The sequence below is a fragment of the Manis pentadactyla genome, chromosome 9 (assembly GCF_030020395.1).
Source record: "Manis pentadactyla isolate mManPen7 chromosome 9, mManPen7.hap1, whole genome shotgun sequence".
NCBI lineage: Eukaryota > Metazoa > Chordata > Mammalia > Pholidota > Manidae > Manis > Manis pentadactyla.
Genome location: NC_080027.1, coordinates 128536924 through 128559206, shown reverse-complemented (window position 1 = coordinate 128559206; position 22283 = coordinate 128536924). Strand labels below are relative to the sequence as shown.

Genomic DNA, 22283 nt, shown 5'->3' with positions numbered 1-22283 from the left:
TCCCTGGGCAGCCGGGAGGTGGGTGTGATGGAACCGTAGCAGGTAGGAGGCTGCAGGCGGCGAGTCGGGAGGAAAGCAGGCTCAGCACGGAGAGCCTTCTGGGACGCGGCCTAGGCGCCAGCTCTGTTCTGGATGACACCTGTCCATACCTCTGCAGAGAGAGCTGTCACAGCGAACTATTCACCAGGAACACTTTGAAAACTATACACATACAGGAAATAAACTGTATATATTTTAGAAGTTTGGTTTGCACAACAAAGTATTATAAAAAAGTGGGATTATTTTACAAGTCAAGTAAGAAGACGCAACTTAAAGCCTTTAAGTTATTTATGATATATTGAATATTTAAACTTAAAGGGAAATGACAGTCCTATTCTTTGGACTAGAATCACCCAAAATTCTAAGCCTGGTTCATGTTACAACCAGAACTCCACATTGCTTTTCTAATATTCTGCAGTGGCTTCTTTAATACCGCAATTGTTCTTCACAAAAGCAAAGAGCTTCAGTGTTTGAGTTAGAACATATCCCTGCCACTATACCCTGCACTAAAGGAATAATACATAAGGAATAGTACATAATACGGCTACAATTTCCAGAGAAAAATTAATTTACCACATAAAGATTAAAGAAAAAATTCCTTATTACCTCTGTTAAATGCATATGAACGTTTAACTTTCACAGAGCTTACTGTACAAACTGATCTGAAATGGTGCAAATACAAATTCAAGTCACTGGGGATATTTATTCTCATACACTCCAGTGATAAAATAAGTACATAAGGAAACAGTGTGAAAAGACAGTAGAACAGATTCTGTCAGAAAATGTTAAAAATATAATCAATACAAGTTCTACAAGTTACTGTTTCAATCCATGTTTGCAAGTATATTTGTCTGGAAGCCAAATGAAAGCTCTTTCCCTTTGTGATACGAAATCTCATGTATTCCTTTTTGCTTAAACTGTATTATGAGAGGCAATCAGCCTACCAATAAAACTAAGCAATTAAACAGGAAACAACATATTATCAGAGTCCCACGGAGAGAGAAGGAAAGCAATCCACCTGGTGTGACGGCCACACTGAGAAGCCACAAGACTGTGATTTGCACGCTCTCCAAGCCGGCCCGCGTTGGCAGCATCGCTGTTTACAGCGTCCTGGTCTCCTATCTCTTAGCCAGGCTGCCTCAGTCTTACACAGAAGCCCTACGCACTTCCACTGAGCTCTGTATAAGTTATTGAGTTATTGCAAATATATGTTCCCTAAGAATGTACTTAAGCACAAAATCCAACATGAACAGATGAGAGACGTCATTTGATTTTCAACTGAATCAGTATTTAATTAAGAAACTTAAGCACCATAAATAGCTATAGGTATACAGAATAAATTGCTACAGATGGGAATGTGATAAATTCCTCATGGAATGAAAAAAAAATTAGTGGAAAGCATAAAGAAACCATCTGTTTAAACATGCTTGATTTACACTCACATTTAAAAGTTTAGGCCAAAAAAAGTAGCAGCAGGGTATTTGGAGACTACAGAATTATCCCAACTATAAAATATTCTTACTTAAGCAAAATTCCAATATTCAAAGTAAGTGATAGCTATAAGGGAATGTTTGGAGAAACAGCAATATAATAAAGAAAGTATTTGGCTGTATATTTTTATTTTTTAGTATTTTATACTAAAATATTATTTTACACTTCATTCTCTTTCTTTATCTTAATAGGATGGTAAATTCTATTACTTCATTGCTAAAAATTCATCCTAATTCTTGCCATAGTAATAAAGCCTTTGCAAAGTTCTAATCACCTCATATTCGGTCACTGTTCCATTAGCCTTTCTTAACAGAATATACTGAATTTTTCTTCCTTGCTTGCTTCTTTCATATATTCATTCTTTCATTCACTTTACAGAGGGGGAAACTGAGGCAAAGTTCAACTAGTTGCTCAAGATCACACAACTAGTCAAGTGGGACACCAAACGTGTTAGGCATTATTACTGGTCCTGGGATACAGTAATCAATGAACAAGAGAGATGAAAACCTCTGCCCTCTAGGGGCTTACATCCCAGGTACCCTCTGTACCCATCTCAGCTCCTGGATTCTGGAGCTATCCCCTTACGCACGCCAGGGCCCTCGAACACATTTCCTTCCCTACAGACCCTCCCCCTACTTCTAAATTCACTGCTCTCTACTTCTCACTCTCAAAATTAACTCAACAGCAGTTTGTTTTTCCTAGGGAAGGCCCATCTACCTTTCCACCAAAATTCAGGAGTCTAACAGTACCATCGCTCAACTCTGTCTGTCTTCTCCCCTCACAAACTTCTAGACTTCAGACGCTAGAGGACTACGGGTTAGGATGTCTGTGTGAATTAATAAAGATGACATAATTTAGGAAGTTAAGAAATAAACAGTACAATTAGAGAATTGCTGCATTTAACAATTGAAAGGGACTTACAGATCATGCCTGTTAAAATTCTTTCCTTTTTTTAGGCAACGAACTTCAGGGTAAAGAAATAAAATGGTTTATATGAAGTCATCCAATTATTTGGTTCAGTAGGCAGGGCTGAAATGCAAATCTCTAATTTTAGAAGATATTTTGATACAATCATACTATCACCATACCTGGAGACAATATTTTATATAACCATTAAATAAAATCCAATTGATTGAAAGTATTTTTTAACTGTTAGGCATCTCTGAAAGCCATAACTTAAAATATCTCTCACTAGAAACAAAGTAAAACTTAACAAAAACCATTAGAAGCAATGACAAAGTAACTTCTAAATTCTTAGATATGGGGTTGGACAACTCTAATAATTTGTAAGTTACATGTGACTAAATGAGAACAAATAATTATACACATTAAAAATATATGTAATGTTCCTTTATATATATATTTGACATGCATAAATGTCTATTTAGCATGCAAATATATGTAAATATTTACACATAAACTTATACGAGCATGCACACACACACACTATATATAGTTACAATTTACTGATAGTAAATGACAGGAAGCCCTGTTTCATTATATAGCAGATACTAATACATACTCGACGAAGATTTGTCCTTCATGTAATCATTCTACACTTCTCCCTCTTCCTTACCTACTTTCAAGCAGGCTCTACATCCAGCAGTATTTCCTTAGAAATGTTTCTAAAATCCAACTTCAGCTGCCTCTCATGGTCACTGGCCTAGTTCGGGAGCTAGTCACCTCCTGCTTTTACTACAGCAACAGCATGTTACCTACACTCCTATCAATCAGAATTTCCCTACTCCATTCATTCTTTCATAATGCCAGCAGTGTTACCTTCCCCAAAACAAAACTGGTCATAGCGTGTACCTCATGTGTCTCCCTACAAGCTCGTGGATAAGATCCAAGCCATTCACTTAGCAAACATGTTTCTCACAATCTGGTCCTGCTTCTCTCCGACTGTATTTTGTAACATGACTTCTCTCTCTCACTCTACACACACACACACACGCACCAAAACATTAAATGAGTAAATATTTCCCATACAGAACATAAATTCCTTTCAAGAACCAGGTGTCATACTGAAGTCAACTCTTCACCACTCTCCCTTTTACCATATTAAGTCCATCACATTGGCCTTGTTTCATTGACACTGTATTATTTATTATTTTATTTATTTGAATGTAATTTATGATTCTTTAGAATCAAAGTTATATTATAGAATCATAAATAACTTTGAAACACACAGCACATAACACCTGGAAAATAGTAATATTTATCAATACACAAAAGAATCAATACCTTTATGCTCTATCTTTGGAAAACTCTACCAGTATCAAATACAGGTCCTTCTTTTCTTCTCAGATGACTATTTTTTTGCTCTTTCCACAATACTGTTTTATCACTGTAGTAGATCACAGTAAGATACTAGATTCAAGGACTCTGTTCCTTCAATTTACTGCCTCTCAGCAAATTCACCCTTTGCTGCCTATCTGTCATAATGGATCTGGGCCCCCACAGCACTGGTGACACCCAGCATAAGACCCGGCACTTTCTTCATGTGGTTTCCTAGCGGAAGGCTTCTTGTGCAATAACTGCCCACAGCAATCAGCAAGCTATGTGGTGGCAGGTTAATTACATTAAACCTCTTCCATCAGGGAGAATAAATTCAATTGGAATAAATATTCTGGAAAAGGATTTGTCTTCTCTGCCCTTAATGCTTCTGTCAGTATCACTACTGTCAGACTCACAGAATGACAAGCTGTCAGGATGGCATTCCCTGTGGCACTGACTCTCATCAAGGTACTATTTAACAGCAAAGTAAGTAAACCCTGTGAAATAAACTGGTCTTACCTAGACTTAAAACACAAGCAACTGGCCTAACTGAAAGGTGGAGTGGCTTACTGATCAATCAATCCTGGAACCAGTCAGGAAGTAACACCCTTAAAGTGTAGTGTTCTGTTTTATATGATGCAGAACATGCTTTGAATGAGACATTTTTATGGTCATTTCTCCCACAGCCAGAATACAGGGGACCAGGGATCAAGGGGTCGAAGTGGGGGCCCTCTCATTGTTACATTCAATGACCCACCTGCAGAATCCCACTTCCTGTCCCAGAGTTACAGCTCTTCTGACTTGGAGACCTTGTCTCCTAACAGAAGAACACAGTGCTTCCACGTGGATCTGAAGGTGAGACTGCCTGCCACCAGGCTGCTTTGGGTCCCTTATGTCACTGAACCAATAGACTAAATACTGGGGTTACTCTACTGGCTAGGAAGATTGATCTCAATGATCAAAGGGAAATCAAGTTGCTTCTACATAATAGAGGCAAGGAGAGGAATGTGTCTGGAACCAGGGAACGCTCTGGGGCACCTCTGGGTATTTGGGTACTTCCATGCCTAATAACAAAGGTTAATGGGAAACTACAGCAATAAAAATTTTTTTAAAAAAAGGAAGACTATTGAGGACTCAGACCTTTCAAGTATGAAAATCTGCATAACTGTGTCTGGTAAAGGAACCAACCAGCAGAGGTTCTGGCTGAAGGAGAGGGAAATATGGAACAGGTAATAAAAGAAGGATGCCATAAATAACAATATGATCATGATCAGTTACAGAAAACAAGAGCTATAGTAGCTTCACATATTTTAATTTACCATTGACATTGTATCTTTATTTTTATCTGCTAACCATTTTTTCTTCTACATCACATTTTTACTTTATGTATAGGTTGTTAACAATTAACAGAAAATTAAATGTGGTTGTAACTGAATTTAAAAAGAGAAGGATACAATGACTCCTGAGATTGTGCTTATCTTGGGGAAAGGGTGTAACCTTTTACATTTATAAAGAGGACAATTATATCTTATTAAGCAGACATACAGATGTGCTTTGTTGTATAGGAAGTATGAATGTATACAGAAGAGTGTGCATGGAAGTTGAGTGTCCAAAGGGGTGGGCTGTACCAGTTATCAGTTACTGCCTCTCAGCTCCAAATGTACCTCTCATTGTGTGATCAGTGAAACTGGATCTGTGCCCTCTAGATATTTTTACCATTTAACAGCTGGCATGATGGCACCTGGCTCCTGCAAGTTTGGTAGCCAGAGGGTGCCCCAGCATCCCCTGCCATGGGCAACTTCTCAGGAGTGCCTCTGGTACAGCCAGTGCATGCAGCCTCTCCCTGCTGCGTCCTGCAGCACAGAGAGCTTCTCCAGCACCTCTTTTGGTGCACCCTACCAGCAGTCCTGTGGCCAGCAGCCCCCCAAGTTCCACCCTCCCTCAGTGGGCGTTTCAGGGAGGGCCCCCAGGGAGACATCTCCGACAGAGAGCTTCCCAGCAGGTGGCTTCCCGGCAAGCTGAGAGATGGTGTCTCTGCGAGGAGCTTTCCAGGCCCCCCACAGGGCAAGTGTTCAGCACAGTCTGCCAATGTGGCACACAGCCATGCCGGGGTCCTCTCCTCATTCACCTCGCTCGCCGACGCTGTCCTGTCCTTCGGGACCCACGCCTCGACTGGAGCGGGACCCCGGCACAGCCACTTCTCTGCCAGCCAGGGAGCCACAGTGGTGCTCTCTCCGACCAGGCCTGGACCTCAGGCCCGGGTGGGGCATCTTCCTTGATGCTCTATCACAGCCTCAAGGTCAGGGGCTGCCTTTTACCTACGGTGCCTATGTTCTTTAGGGTTCCCCACTTTGGCTAGCCCATCCCTTGCAACCCCAATCCCATGTCACAGCTTTCAATTCTTTACATTAAACTTTCTTTGTTCAAATTACTGTGCAGTTTCTCTCTCCTGATTGGACCCAGACTGATAGAGTGGCCATGACCTCATTGCCCTGCCTGTAGAACACTGCATGGCTTAAGTTAGGTGTTCCGGAAGTGAGGACTGATTGGATGAATGAATAAATGAACACCTTTCATAGGAAAAAAACATTACATTCTCTGCTTAGGACTACATGAAGGCCGGAAGATACCAAAACAAGTTCCTGTATAAATTGAACAAGAGTCAGTATAGCAGGAGAAATTAACGAAGCTGAAGAGTTCAAGATGGACCAGTAACTTCTTCCCCAAGGAACTACAAACTTGGTGTAGACTTCTTAAAGAATTAACATTCTCTAGTAGTAAATAGCTAAATACAAAGTCTACATGGAAATTAGCCTCTAACTTATTAAGTTCAGAATTTATGAAGAAACTTTTATTGTTGTTATTGCTGTTACAAGAGAGAGATGCCAAAGGGACAGAGACAAAGTCTTACTTGTCAAGGAGGTGAGTTTCCACTCTGGCTTTTTCAGTGAGTACTTCATATTGCATGCCATAATATAATTAATAAAAACTTCATTGAGAAATTTTCTCTGATATCCATAATTTAAATTAAATTTATTTTTTATTTATTTAAATTATTTATAATCCAACAAACTCACTAATAATTATAACTTGAGAGAAAGGTATATGGTAAGTGCTACAGTAGTTCAGGGATGAAAGATTTAACAGGAGTTACAGAAAGAAACTAGGCCTCTGAAAAGCAAACTAGATTTGGGAAAACATTCAGAGGAATGGAGACAGGAACATTCACAACACATTTGAAGAAGAGCAGAAAATGCAATTTCATGCATTGACTAAAAATTATTGCTAAAAGCCTACAATATACCAGCACTGCCCTAAGAGCTAGGTGTACTGTAGGGAGTTAATCAAATAAGAACCCTGTCAAGGGGTTCATTGTCTAGAAACCTAAATGGACAAGTAAGCAGTGGAAAAAAGTAGGAAAAAAGGTTTAGGGCCAGAAAATAGGCAGCTTGTAATACCAGATAGAGGGGTTTTATAGAGAATAAATAATTATCAATAGATGTTTTCTATTCTGAAGGACTGAGTAATTGTATATAGAATGAATAGGAAGGATGAGAAAGTGGAAAGTCCCAACAGAAGATATGTGGTAACACATATTAAAAATGAAAGAAAGGGACAAATGAGAGTTTCTGATGGACAACTGACTAGACTTGGAAAGAGAAGAAAAAAGAGGCTTCAGTATAGGTATTAGAAGCTCTTACAGGGGAGGAACAATATTGGGGCAGAGCATAAACATGCATTTGGTTTTATAAGATGTCACTGTGACAGGAAAAATTTCACGGCAGTTGAAAACGTGTATTTTGGAGTCAGAAGGACCTGGTCAGGCCGTGTACTAGTCCTGAGGCCTTGGGCGATGCACTCTCTCTAAGCTCTCAAAATCCTCATTGTCATTTGTTCACTGTGGGTGACAACTGTCCTTACTGCACAGCAAATGATGATTAAATTAACCTAAATAAAGTGCTCAGAGAGGTGACTAGCTCCCAATGTGCACTATATAATTCTTACCTCTAAAATCATTATCACCTTATGTAAATGGAGATAATGCTAGTATTCAGTATATGTGGTCTGAAAATAACACTTGTGGGGCATGATAATTGCCTGTAGACAGTTGGAATGGATCACAGAGTCAGAGAAGAAAGAGTTAAAAGGTGGGATCTACAGGACGGAATCGCCGACGCCCTGCAGGAGATCACGGAGGAAGATACTAAGTCCCGTGTAAGACGTCCACGGCGAGTCACACTGCAGCACAGAACCCACGGAAGGAAGCTCATAAGAACAGAAAAAGATGCCTAATAGCAAAACGAAAAAGTACCTGTTCTGTCTAAAAACATACAAATAGAAAGGTACCTTTAAAACTTTAAGTAAACACACTGCTCTCAATAGCAATTTTACTAAAGAAACAGAAACACATGTAATTTGTCTTATATTTAATGCTGATACAGTACTAGCATCACAAAATTCAGTCGTTCTGTACAGAAAATACCCCAGGAAGCTGCCATCTTCTGAGGCCATTTTTGTGAGACCAGCATAGCTAATAAGAACAGTTTACAGAATGTAGTGAATGATAACTTAATATATCCATTAGACAGCCAATATAACTATTATACATGTGATATGACTATAGTTAACTCTGTAATTGTTGTATTACATTTTTCATCTTTTAAACTCTTATCACAAGAGCCAGAGATACAAACACCTTCAGCTGTCCTTTCTCAGAAGTTTTCTCCTCACCTCCTTACATTTCTCCGAAAGACATGTTACATGATGACCTCAACAGCCTTATTTCCACACTCCAGTCACAGTCACACAGCACTGAATGAACATACAATGTTCAGAATGGCAGTGCCCATGTCCAGAACTACACTGCTGAGTGAAATCATATGTGCAGCTTCAGCTGACATAACTGGTTGCCATGGGCTTTGGGAAGAATCAACAATCTAAAAATTGTTCCTAGCATCTCTTTCCCGAAGAGATCTTGATGACAACTTCTAACTGCACCACTCTGCTGCAGCTTTAAGCCACAGGGGCAAAAAAAAAACACCTTAACAATCTGAGCTGGGAAGCAGACCTGGGTAATCTTTGTTCTCTCACCAACCGCTCAGTTCTCAGTCTCCAGAATGGCTCTCTGTGCTTCAGGTCTCAGATTAAACACTAACAGAGGTGACACAGGAGCCAAATTAAGGCTATATAAAATCCAGATGGAGGGGTGAAAATCCTCGGGATTCCCCTTCAGACTAACTAAGCCTATAAAATCTACATTTTAATAGCTTATTTTCTGGGGACCCCAAGTTTTTTTGCATATGCCCTTGATGGAATTAATAAGAGGAGAGAAAAACATACGCTGTAATGCCTGGGGGCAACTATAACAAAGGGAGAAATTAGTTTATTAACATAATTCGAGTCCTCAGAGCATATTGCATGCTCTAAATACCCCAGAAAGAATGTGCATTACACAATCAAATCTCTGTAACTAACGTGCTTGTAAGACTTTAAGAGGTGATATTTACCAACTATATGTTGGTCAAAATAGTAGCTAACATTTAGACATCAGCTTGAAAGAGAAGCATCTCTTCCACCTGCTTCTACAGGCCACAAAGATACACTGTAGTTAACATATTACTGACAGGATGATGAGAAAGCTCCTGTCAGATGCTGGGGGTGGGTGACGGCGGGTGTTCGAGACAAAATGCACAGCCCTAGCTGACTAGTCAGAGATGGCCTGGTGAGGTGCAGTGACGGAGTGGTGTGACAGAACGTCACGCCTGAGGGCCCTGGTAGGATGTGCCTGTGCAGCCCTCCTCCCTGCCCCTGCTCCTGCCCCTGCTCACAGAGCAGAAGTCAGTCAGCTGGTGGACTCCGTGACACCATTTACTCCTGTGCTTGAATACATTCTGCTAGTCTGCCCTAGGTTCACGTGGGGCTTACACAGCTAGGGCCTGCCTACAGCATGTATAAAATCAGTTTTCTCGTTCGGAATTACCAGGAACCCTTCTGTGTTTACCTGATAACATACATACAATAGAATAAACACAAATCTGATTATGTCCCAGTTCATTAAATTCAACCCCATAAAATACACTATAGGCCCTAATAAAATACTATGCCATATATGGGCAAAATACCCATTAAATATTTAAAATGTAACAATACTCATGATATTTTTGCTAACACATCTCAAAACAGATTTTTTTTTATTTTAAAGTTTATCAAGATAATTACAAATTACAATTTTAGCTACCTAAAAAAGCAGCACCTAAGGGACCTTAAAGTAGCTGAGGCCCTACCAGTGTATCAACACTAAAATCCCAGGAAGCTGTAAAGTTGACCAATATGATTCTAATAAAATTATGAATGTCAAGAGTAAATCCAAGCAAAATTCCTGAACAACAATAAAATTATGAATGCAAAGTTAACTTATATGTTCTTCCAGTAAAATTTAAACTTTGGCTATATATTTAAAAAATGATAAATGGGTAAAACATAATTTCTCACATTAATATTAAGTACATTATAAACTATATGGTGTATATAACAAAATGAGTACAATTAATATGAGAATGTAAATAACAAGAATGTAAAAAGCTTAAAAGTAAGTCAATTCACTGATACTTTTTCCTCCCTTGGATGTTTCAGAGATTTCACTAAGCACTTCCTAAAAAATAATTTATTTCTAATTTACATTATAGTAATAGTCTTTGACCTTAAATGTTACTTTGCATGGAATTTGACAGATATATAAATATATATGAATTCCAAGATAAAATCATGTAAAGCAGTTTCCCCCATATTGAAAGGGTAAGGAGATCATGAGACACACTTGAATCACACTTCGTTTATCAGCCCTGCTGCCCCGGAGGGGGAACCAAAGCACAACTTGAAAGAGACAGCACAATCGAATTTTATGACACGTTATGAACAACTGGTAGTATTTTGCCTCAAACATAGGAAACAACTCCCTGAATAATACCAAGCCTTTATTAAAATACTTATTTTTAATTCAAATAAAGTTAAAGGGTTGGCATGTTTATTTTTACTCTAAATTGCAGAGCAAGTCTATTATAAATTTATAGCTAAGAATCACTGAATAATCATTGAGTCATATGCAGATACAATTCTACAGACTCCGTATATATAAATATGTATATATATGTGCATGTATGTACATGTGTACATAAGTGTATGTGTGCATATATACGTGTAGATGTACATGTGTGTATATATACACATGCATGTGTAAACATGTATATGTATTATACATATGTATATAGTATACATGTTTTTATATACAAACGTGTGTATGTGTATATACAGCAACCCTATGAGATTCAGACTATTACCACTCCCATTCTTCCAGTATACACATGAACAAACTGAGTCAAAGAAAGGTTACCAGCCATTAAGTGATGTTAATAAATTACAACAAAGAGAAATACCAGTATTTTACAAAAACATAAACTCAGCCTTATTTCTAATGTTTCCTGGGCAGAGCGGCTTGTACCTTCAGTCACAGAGCTCCTTCCCACACCTTCTTAGGTCTCTGCTCCAATATCACCTCACAGGGAGGGCTTCCAGGCCACCCACATAAAACTGAAAAACCTCACCCACCTCACACCCCACACAGGCACTCACTTTATCCCTTATGCCTTTACTCATCACAGAGGACATAACGCTATGTATTCATCCACTTATCAGTTTCACCGGTTGGATGAAAGCTCCAAGACTGGCTGGACTTTGCTTTGCTTCTGCTGAACCCTTAGGACCATGGAAAGTGCCTGGCACATGGTGGGTGCATAGGAGTATTTGTCACATGAACTAGTCTTGATGAGAATATAGTTCCTAGGCCTCCAAGACAGTTTGTACAATCTTTTTAATCTTCAGAACAATACCCATGTAGAAATACTTTATAAAATTTTAACAATCAGGTTTAAAAATAAGGAGGAAGAGAAGAGGGAGAAGAAAGAATGGTCTTACTTCAAAGGTAAGTTTAAAACAGCAGGAAAGCAAACCTATAAAAAGCACCCGATGATCCACAGTGAATTTCTCGACACCACTTTGAGAAAATGCAAACCCTTCCACGTGCGCCGAGTCCCTGCTCTCCAGCGGTGCTGCGGCTGGCCCGGGGGCAGCACAGGTCTGGACTCCGCAGATCCACTTCGCTGAGGGTTTATTTCAGTGACTTAGTGGAACTTTTTTGGAGACTTGCAACCACTTGAAAAACTTTTTTCTCTGGCTTACTTTATTGTAAGAATACAGTATGTAATACATGTAACATACAAAATGTGTGTTAACCAACTGTTTGTGTTATCAGTAAGGCATCTGGTCAACAGTAGGCAATCAGTGATTAAATTTTGGGGGATTCAAAAGTTACATGCAAATTTCAGACTGCATGGGAGCCAACACCCCTAATCCCTGTGTTGTTCAAGGGTCAACTGTACGTCATTTCTCTACACTTACTCCTTTAAAAGCACATCATATTTTCCAATATGTATGTAAAATAATATATTGCGAATTCGAGAGAAAAGTGGGCATACTGATATTGCAATTCAAAATCTCAAAATTGTATTCTTTTTCAGTTGTAGAGTAATGGAAATAACCCCCAATCACCTGCCATCAGGCCGCCCTACCTGCTCCACTGAGCTTCTTGGCGTCGGTGGCCACTCAGTCTCTCTGACAAGACCTTTCTCTAAATAGATACCCTAGAGAAATCTGAATCCCCTCTACTTCAAAATACCAAAACTTTATAGAATGAGTTTTTGATTTCCACTATAGGAGAACAAAACATAAAAATAGTGTCTTTTATCAATTAGCCAAATTTGTAAGGAAGCAAATTCATGCAATATTAAATAACTGTGTTTAAGAATTATCTTATATATCAGTCAAAACTATATTTACATTTACAATTTTTGAAGTAAAAAATATTAAAATTTTAATGCTTACAGTAGAAAAATTAGGGAATCTAGAAAAATACTTTGGAAAAATGTTCAACGACTCAAGAAAACTCCTATTCTCACTGCCTTTCCCATTGTCATGAAGACCTTACAAGAGAACATTTTAGTGAGCAGCATAAAATCTGTGATTAAAAAAAAAAGCTACTTGGACTTTTAAGTTATTATCAGAATGAAGAGCTTCTCCAAATCAGAACTATTATAGAATTTACTCCCAAACCACTACTTGGCAACAAGATGAATCTACCTATTACTAGGTTAGGATAGCAGCTATTATCACGGCCCCTTGGTTCCTTTCAAGTACCTCCAATGGAAAAAAACACAAGTGAATAATAAAGATCCCATAATAGCTCTTAAGAATTCTTTATATTGTAGAAGGCACTAAAATGAACTCCGGAGGGTTAAAAAGAAAAAAAAAACACACACTCATCTCCTGATAAGAAAAAATAATTAACCTGACTTAATGCATCTGAGGAGGTCTTCTATAAATTAGACTTTTGTACTTCAAGAGCAAGATTAAAACCATATCTCAAAAAAGCATGTAGATATTGTCTTGCAAGCACATAGAGAACATCTCTAAATCTGCAGAGGTTGGGAGGCCTTTCTGTGAGTGCTCAGCACCTGCTGCCTCAGAGGAGAGGTGAGAAGTACTCACGGCGCTCAGCTTGCTGGAGGTGACCAGGACGCGCCGCTCGTGCAGCATGCTGGCGTACAGCTGCAGCATGTTGTTCACATCCACCGCGACGAAGTACTCCGTGAGATTTCTCTGCACAAGTGAGAGACTGTGTGAGTGACAGCTCACGGAAGCCACAGAGAACATTCTACACACTTACCGAAAGACTTCAAGCGTAAAGGATGTTATTAAAAATGGTATGCATTAAAATAATTAAATTTAGTCATATTCTGCTACCACGTGAAGCATGTTTAACAACCTATTATTACTATTTGAAATGTAATCCTACTCCAGGAAAACGCTTTTCAGACAGCAATCAAAGGATCACCTAGTCCCACCCTCCCTCCCCAAGTACTTATGAAGCTAATTTAATGGTCCCCAACCCAGACCTGCTGAATTGTGATCTTCAGAGTATGGCCCCAAGAATGTGTTGTTTTAATTCTTGGTGATTCTTACACATGCTAAACTTTGATAACTGTTGCTCCAGAAAATACACTTGAGCTGTTCTGTTTGCCAATCACTCGGCAGCCACTATCATTGTCTGAAACTCTGTGCTATGTACAAGGCGCCCCAAAGACGAGAGGATTGACAAAGCAGATCTTTGGCTCCTTGAGGAAAATCCCTTGTTTGTATCTAACATTGGGTCTGTTTTGTACCAAAACCAAACCAAATTTGGTGTTTGTCTAATTTGTTTCCTTTAACACTTTAAATCATTTCCCCTACATTAGAACAAAATTGGGATAAGCTACATTAACTCTCCTTAATGTTTTAAAATTTTAAGCATGTCAGAAAGCAACAAAGTACTTGAGGGACTGAATGAGCAATAAAGAATGGGAATGCAGAGCAGGTACCACCCGCCTGGAAGGCTTGAACTTTCAGTTCTGCAGGACAGTGACAAGCCCAGCTGCTTCTCTGAATTGTGAAACGTAGACACCTTCCCAGGACAAACTGGCAATCACGGCAGGGTGTCCAAACAGGACCAACAGCCGTCAGCAAGCAGTGCTGCACGTGGCAGGACAGACTCATTTCCTGTTGTCTCCGTTCGGAAGCCTACCTCAGCACCTTCCAACACCACTCTGCACAAAGTCTGTTTTACAGCACTCAACACTAAAATGTTTCCTATAATTTCAAATAAAGGTAATTTCCTCAACACAGAATGAGCTTTATGTTCATAGCCTTGCTTCCCCCACCTCCAAACAGGACTTTTTTGAAATACAATAGCTTAATGGAGATATAAAATTGTATATTCTCAGTGGCAGTTTTTTTCTTAGAATAGTTCTTTATAACTTTCAATGTAATATCCTTCAAAAAAAATGTAAGGCTTGTTAAATAAAGCTATTAGTTGTTTATTAGTAAATGTTAATAAAGACAAATAGAGGAGAAAGCAGAGGGAGTAACTGACTTTGTACTAAAAACTCTGAAATGAAGGGATCATGTATGTCAAGGCAATCACCTCAAGGAAAATGCAAGAGGGGGAGTGGGGGCGCCGGCCCCACGGTGCACAAGCACGGGACTTCAGACCCTATTAAGACCTGTGAGTTTGGAAGGTGTATCTCAGGCCCACATTATGAGCAAGTTAATGTAGTCTTTTCATAGGAGTTATCTGGACTCATCTGTACTAAAAACACCACTGATATTCTTGGTTTGATATGAGAAAATGCACAGTTGTCTTCCTAGACTTTATTCAATCAAAACCCACATGCTTCTGGGAACCAGACACCCAGGATGTATGAGATGTCTTTGGAAGAACAGTAAGAATTCTGAGGAAAGTAATAATAATTTATGGAAACATTTTTTTCCTGTTGATGTTTCCTTCACTTTTGATTATTTCTACTGATTTATTTATTTTTTCTTTCCAAGGGAAGCTGAAAAAAATGACATAATGGAGTATTTACTGTCTCCCAGCATCTGAAACTATGTCAAAGTCTTCCACATACCTACATAAACTTTTCTACAGAATATTAATTTGTGATACTATTAGAAACTGAAAATATTTTTAGTATTTTTTAGGCTAGTATATTGTAGTATATTAGGCTACAATTATAGGACTCTAAGGAAAATGCAGAATTTAGCATTTTGTATAATTTCTTGTAAGTTACCCTTCAAGCCTTACAAAATATATGTTACTTAAAAACCAGGAAAACAAGCACACAAGGCAGCTGAGACCTGAAGAGAGATACTAGGAATCTAAAATGCTATGTCAGCCACTAAAGTAACTACTGGTGTGCAACATCCCCGGCTGCCAGCATTCCTTCCCCACCTACAGAAGTCACCTCGAGACGTCCCCCTGCCCCACCGAGGGGCACTCAGGACCTAACTGGATACACAGGATTGCACTGAACTGCCCCAAATGACAGAAACTGTTCTTCTCTTTAATTTCCTTACCTACAACCAGGTTGTAAAAGAGGACAAAGTAGCAGGTACATAAAGAAGAAAAGAGATAACACCATTATTCTTCATTTCTTTATTGTTTCTCACAAACACAAATACTTACAATACATGTATTCTACCTCCCTGCACAGGAATTCTTAAACATTAAGACCAAAGTACATAACATTCATGATATTAGTGGTGTAAAGAATGTAGAAACAGAAAAACTTACACTCTCAGGTATTGTTGGGAGGCCAGTTACATCAGGGGCAATGAAGTACGAATGCTAATCAAGAGAAATAAATCACATAAGGAAAGGAGAATTAAAATTTGATAGCTTTGTATATAATTTGAGATAAAAATAAGAAAAATCTATCAACTAAGTTAACAAATAACAAAGACTGACACTCAGGATTTGTTGAATTTGAGAGATTAATGAAATAGCAGGTTTATATGAGTTTTAGCAGTAACTTTCTTAGACTAAGAGTTAAATGGTGGTTAAAAATATTTAGTTTTAAAATTGAAGTAAGAATCCTGAAAAAACTTTAGGACTAAATGAGTATCTTACTGAAAAATACAATTATATTTAAAATACATTTAGTTTAGAAAGACTGGAAATATAAGGCTTGCTTACCTAAGAATATATCAAAATCTACTGATTCCTGAATTTACCTGGTAAGTCACAACAAATTTCTCTTGTACATATCACTCACTATATTATTTAGAGAGCAGCAATAAAACTTGACTTTTAAATACTTAAAACTTCTTAAAAATGGAATTGCTCATCCCAAAATATGACCGTTATATACCCACTAAACAAATATCAGTCTTCTATAATAGAGCAATGCAATAGTTCACTGATATATTTATATAAAAAGCATTGTGTGTATGTAACTATATGTTTTCATTATATACACAAATCTTACCGCCTAGAATCAGAGTACAACCAAAATCACCAACATTTTTCTCACTGTCTATACATATTAATCTCCAAAATTATTTTATTATTTTGGTCACTTAAGGATGTATTTAATACTGTCTCATAATTAAAGACTGGAAAACAAACGTTCTAGACAGTATTGAGCACAGTTGAACTAGTCAGAACAAGGCTAATTAACACAGTCATAACGTATATATTTTCCAAGGTAAAAGAACAATATGAAATAAGGTTTCCTGAGACCTTGTGATAAAAAATGTGCAATGAATCTCATGCTGTTAATGCACTTTAACATTACTTCAACTAAACAGATGACATGCATAGATCTGGTTTCTCTTGGCTACTTATATTTGGAGGGGTTTTTAATAGTACTGTATTTCATGGTACTATCCTTTAAAAGGTAGTATAAATAATATACTCCAAATGATTAATTTTCTTAAAAGAATAACATTTACCATTTCCAAAAGAACCGGGGTGACTCTTAAAGTCATAGTGAAATAAGTGATCATTTTACCAATTCAGCAGTGACTTTTAGAAGCAAATGTCCTTTTAACTCACTGGTAGCACGAAGGGCTGATCTTTCAGAACTTGTTCACTGCCAATAAATATCTCTTGGTTCTCATATAAGAAAAAATGAATATTTTACTTTCATAGGGTAAGTTTACACAATTTACTGTGTGTCTGAGACTCACCTAGTAGCCACATTGTCCAATCCACTGAAAATAACATCAGTTATAAATGTTATTTTAAGTGCTGATTTGCTAATTTATGCTACAAAAATCTTGAAGTATTTTCATTCTCAACTCAGAGTAGAGAATGCTGTAGAATTCTCTATATGAGAACGTAATGATTTTGAAATACAGTTTCAAAATCAGCATTTACAATAGATACTAACTTCTCGTAAAATCACTGTGATAGTCTCCTGGTTGTAATGCCAAGTCTTGAAAAACTGAACTAGTGCTGGAGCAGTCATGAAAGATGAAATTGTAAGAAAATTAGTACTTTTGAAGACCTGTCATATTTTTCTAATAGAAATTCTGCAAACAAAAAATTTATTTCCATTTGTGAAGGAACAAAAATTCCCATGATTACGAATTTAAATTTGCTTCATAAAACTGAAACCTCTACTAGCAACTGAAGAGAAGAGTTTTAATTACAACTTTACCACTCATTAACAGCACAGGACTGGGCATATTACTTTAGTAATCTGTTGTTGAAATCAAATGAAAGTACTAAGTAGACTTTACACAAAGTTAAGGCAATATTTTATCAACCAGCTGAATTTATTAATGTACCAATAGTTAAGATACTATACTCATATGTACAAGATTTGAAAGTTATTACATAGACTACTGATTCAAAAGCTTACAAGAATCAGACTCAATAGAAATAACTATCAAATGTGGATAGAGAACATAGTCAAATTCCTTTAACAAGATTATTTCAGCTACAATAAAAAATACCTTCTCCATATGAAGTGAAACATCAATTCACTAACAACTAACATGTGAATAGCTTTTTATGGGCTATCTACATACACCAATTCATGTGATTCCCCAAACAACTTTCTCAAATATTGACTCGCTTTATTTTTCAAATGGAGAAATGGGATTATCAATGTCTAACACTCAGTAACTGACTTAAGCCAAAATCTTCTGATCTTAGGTGTTAAGAAGCCTCACAGTCTTTAAGTTTCTGATTAATGAAGGTGAAATGTTTCAATATCCAGTATTTTTGAAATGGACTTTTATAAGATACTTATTTACTCCTGAACACATATGATGCCCAAATTTTAAGAAAGAATATATTTTTATTTTTCATTATTACTCTACAATAACTGCCTCTGTTATAATCTTAGCACTTATATTTTCTTAGCCCTTAACAATGTGTTAGAATCATTTTATAAATACAACTCTATCAAAGAAAGACACTAATTTTCAGAAAAATCAGAACTTTTCTTCATTTTCTTGACATTCTTCCTCAGTCTTTACACTGATACTTCATTCCAACTAAACATAAACCTTGCATCTTTTTGGCTTCAATGACTTAAATCTGAATTTCCCTTTAGTTTCCCCTTCTAACTCTATCACTCTATCTGCTTTCTTTATCCATACAGCCTGTTTGGGTATTTAGAGCATACCTTTTATTTTTTATAAATATATATATATACATATTTTTTATTAAGGTATTATTGATATACACTCTTATAAAGGTTTCACCTAAAAAACAATGTGGTTACTACATTCACCCATGTTATCATGTTCCCCCACACCCCATTGCAGTCACTGACCAACACTACAGTAAGATACCCCTCAGTCCCCTTCTCCCTCCCTCCCCACCCCTCCCCTTTAGTAACCGCTAGGCCCTTCTCGGACTCTGAGTCTGTTGCTGTTTTGTTTCTTCAGTTTTGCTTTGTTATAACTCTATAAATGAGGAAAATCATTTATACTTGTCTTTCTCCACCTGGCTTATTTCACTGAGCATAATGTCCTCCAGCTCCATCCATGTTGTTGCAAATGGTAGGATTTATTTGTTTCTTATGGCTGAATAGTATTCCATTGTGTATATGTACCACCTTTTCTTTATCCATTCATCTACTGATGGACACTTAGGTTGCTTCCATATCTTGGCTATTGTAAATAGTGCTGCAATAAACATAGGGGTACATATGTCTTTTTGAATCTGAGAAATTATATTCTTTGGGTAAATTCCTAGGAGTGGAATTCCCAGGTCAAATGGTATTTCTATTTTGAGTTTTTTGAGGAACCTCCATGTTGCATTCCACAATGGTTGAACTAGTTTACATTCCCACCAGCAGTGTAGGAGGGTTCCCCTTTCTCTGCATCCTTGCCAGCATTTGTTGTTCCTAGTCTTTGCTATGTTGGCCATCCTAACCGGTATGAGATGGTATCTCATTGTGGTTTTAATTTGTATTTCCCTGATAATTAGTGATGCGGCGCATCTTTTCAAGTGCCTGTTAGAAATGTATGTTCATATCCGCCGCCTATTTTTTAACCGGGTTATTTGCTTTTTGGGCATTGAGGCGTGTGAGTTCTTTATATATTTTGAATGTTAACCCCTTGTCAGATATGTCATTTACAAATACATTCTCCCATACTTAGGATGCTTTTTTATTCTATTGATGGTGTCCTTTGCTGTACAGTAGCCTTTCAGTTTGACGTAGTTCCATGGGTTCATTTTTCCTTTTGTTTCCCTTGCTTGAGGAGATGCATTCAGAAAAAAGTTGCTCATGTTTATATTCAGGAGATTTTTGCGTATGTTCTCTTCTAAGAGTTTTATAGTTTCATGACTTACATTCAGGTCTTCGATCCATTTCAAGTTTACTTTTGTGTATGGGGATAGACAATAATACAGTTTCATTCTCTTCCATGTAGTTGTTCAGTTCTGCCAACACCAGTTGTTGAAGAGGCGGTCATTTCCCCACTGTATGTCCATGGCTCCTTTATCATATATTAATTGACCATATAGGGTTGAGTTTATATCAGGGCTCTCTAGTCTGTTCTTGTGCCATTACCAAATTGTCTTGATTGCTGTGGCTTTGTAGTAGAGCTTGAAGTTGGGTAGCGTAATCCCCCCAGCCTTATTCTTCCTTCTCAGGATTGCTTTGGCTATTCGGGGTCTTTTGTGGTTTCATATGAATGTTAGAACTATTTGCTCTTGTTCGTTGAAGAACACTGTTGGCATTTTAATAGGGTTTGCACAGAAACTGTAGATTGCTTTAGGCAGGATGGCCATTTTGACAATATTAATTCTTCCTATCCATGAGCATTGGATGTATTTCCATTTATTGGTAACCTCTTTAATTTCTCTCATGAGTGTCTTGTAGTTTTCAGAGTATAGGTCTTTCACTTCCTTCGTTAAGTTTATTCCTAGGTATTTTATTCTTTTTGATGCAATTGTGAATGGAACTGTTTTCCCGACTTCTCTTTCTGCTAGTCCATCGTTAGTGCATAGGAATGCAAAAGATTCCTGTGCATTAATTTGTATCCTGCAACTTTGCTGAATTCAAATATTAGATCTAGTAGTTTTGGAGTGGATACTTTAGGATTTTTATGTATAATATCATGTCATCTGAAAACAGTAACAGTTTAACTTCTTCTTTACTAATCTGGTTGCCTTTTATTTCTTTGTGTTGTCTGATTGCCATGGCTAGGACCTCCAGCACTATGTTGAATAGAAGTGGGGAGAGTGGGCATCCTTGTCTTGTCCCCGATCTTAAAGGAAAGGCTTTCAGCTTCTCATTGTTAAGTATGATCTTGGCTGTGGGTTTGTCATATATGGCCTTTCTTATGTTGAGGTTCTTACCCTCTGTACTCATTTCGTTCAGAGTTTTTACCATGAATGGATGCTGAATTTTGTCGAATGCTTTTTCAGCATCTATGGAGATGATCATGTGGTTTTTGTCCTTTTGTTGATGTGGTGGATGATGTCGATGGACGTTCTAATATTGTGCCATCCTTGCATCTCTGGAATAAATCCTACTTGATTATGATGGATGCTCTTTTTGATGTATTTTTGAATGCAGTTTGCTAATATTTTGTTGAGTATTTTGCATCTATGTTCATCAGGGATATTGATTGGTAACTTTCTTTTTTTTGTGGTGTCTTTGCCTGGTTTTGGTATTAGAGTGATGCTGGCCTCAGAGAATGAGTTTGGGAGTATTCCCTCGTCTTCTACTTTTTGGAAAACTTTAAGGAGGATGGGTATTAGGTCTTTACTACATGTTGGATAAAATTCAGTGGTGAAGCCATCTGGTCCAGGGGTTTTGTTCTTAGGTAGTTTTTTGATTACCAATTCAATTTTGTTGCTAGTAATTGGTCTGTTCAGATTTTCTGTTTCTTTCTGGGTCAGCCTTGGAAGGTTGTATTTTTCCAAAAAGCTGTCCATTTCTTCTAGGTTATCCAGTTTATTACCATATAATTTTTCATAGTATTCTCTCATAATTCTTTGTATTTCTGTGGTGTCTGTAGTGATTTTTTCCTTTCTCATTTTTGGTTCTGTTTATGTGTACAGACCTCTTTTTTTCTTGATAAGTTGGGTTAGCAGTTCATCTATTTTGTTTATTTTCTTTCACTGATTCTATTTATCGCTTTATTGTTCTCAATTTTATTTATTTCTCCTCTAATCTTTATTATGCCCCTCCTTCTACTGACTTTGGGCCTCATTTGTTCTTCTTTTTCTGGTTTAGTTAATTATGAGTTTAGACTGTTCATATGGGATTGTTTGTCTTTCCTGATTTGGCCTATATTGCAATATACTTCTCTCTCAGCACAGCCTCACTGCATCCCACAGATTTTGCGGTCTTGAATATTGCTTGATCTCTGTTTTTATTTGGTCATTGATCCATTGGTAATTTCGGAGCATGTTGTTAAGCCTCAATGTGTTTGTGGGCTTTTTCGTTTTCTTTCATAATTTATTTCTAGTTTCATACCTTTGTGATCTGAGAAGCTGGTTGGTACAATTTCAATCTTTTTGAATTTACTGAGGCTCTTTTTGTGGCCTAGTATATGATCTATTCTTGAAAATGTTC

General features: G+C 37.5%; 1 protein-coding gene across 14 annotated transcripts in view; it reads right to left on the bottom strand.

Moving 5' to 3' along the window:
• DENND1B (DENN domain containing 1B) overlaps nt 1–22283 on the bottom strand; it is a 279446-nt gene that overhangs the window by 112010 nt on the left and 145153 nt on the right. For 12 of the 14 annotated variants that reach the window (XR_008999472.1, XR_008999473.1, XM_057508160.1 and 9 more), the window contains 2 exons: nt 16028–16081; nt 13408–13518 (listed from right to left, as the gene is read on the bottom strand). Coding sequence is in view for 12 of the 14 variants with exons in the window: in XM_057508160.1 (XP_057364143.1) it covers nt 13408–13518; nt 16028–16081 (165 nt within the window). In the remaining 2 variants the exon portion in view is untranslated. The remainder of the gene's footprint in view (nt 1–13407; nt 13519–16027; nt 16082–22283) is intronic. The other 2 variants (XM_057508165.1, XM_057508158.1) reach the window with 1 other exon arrangement.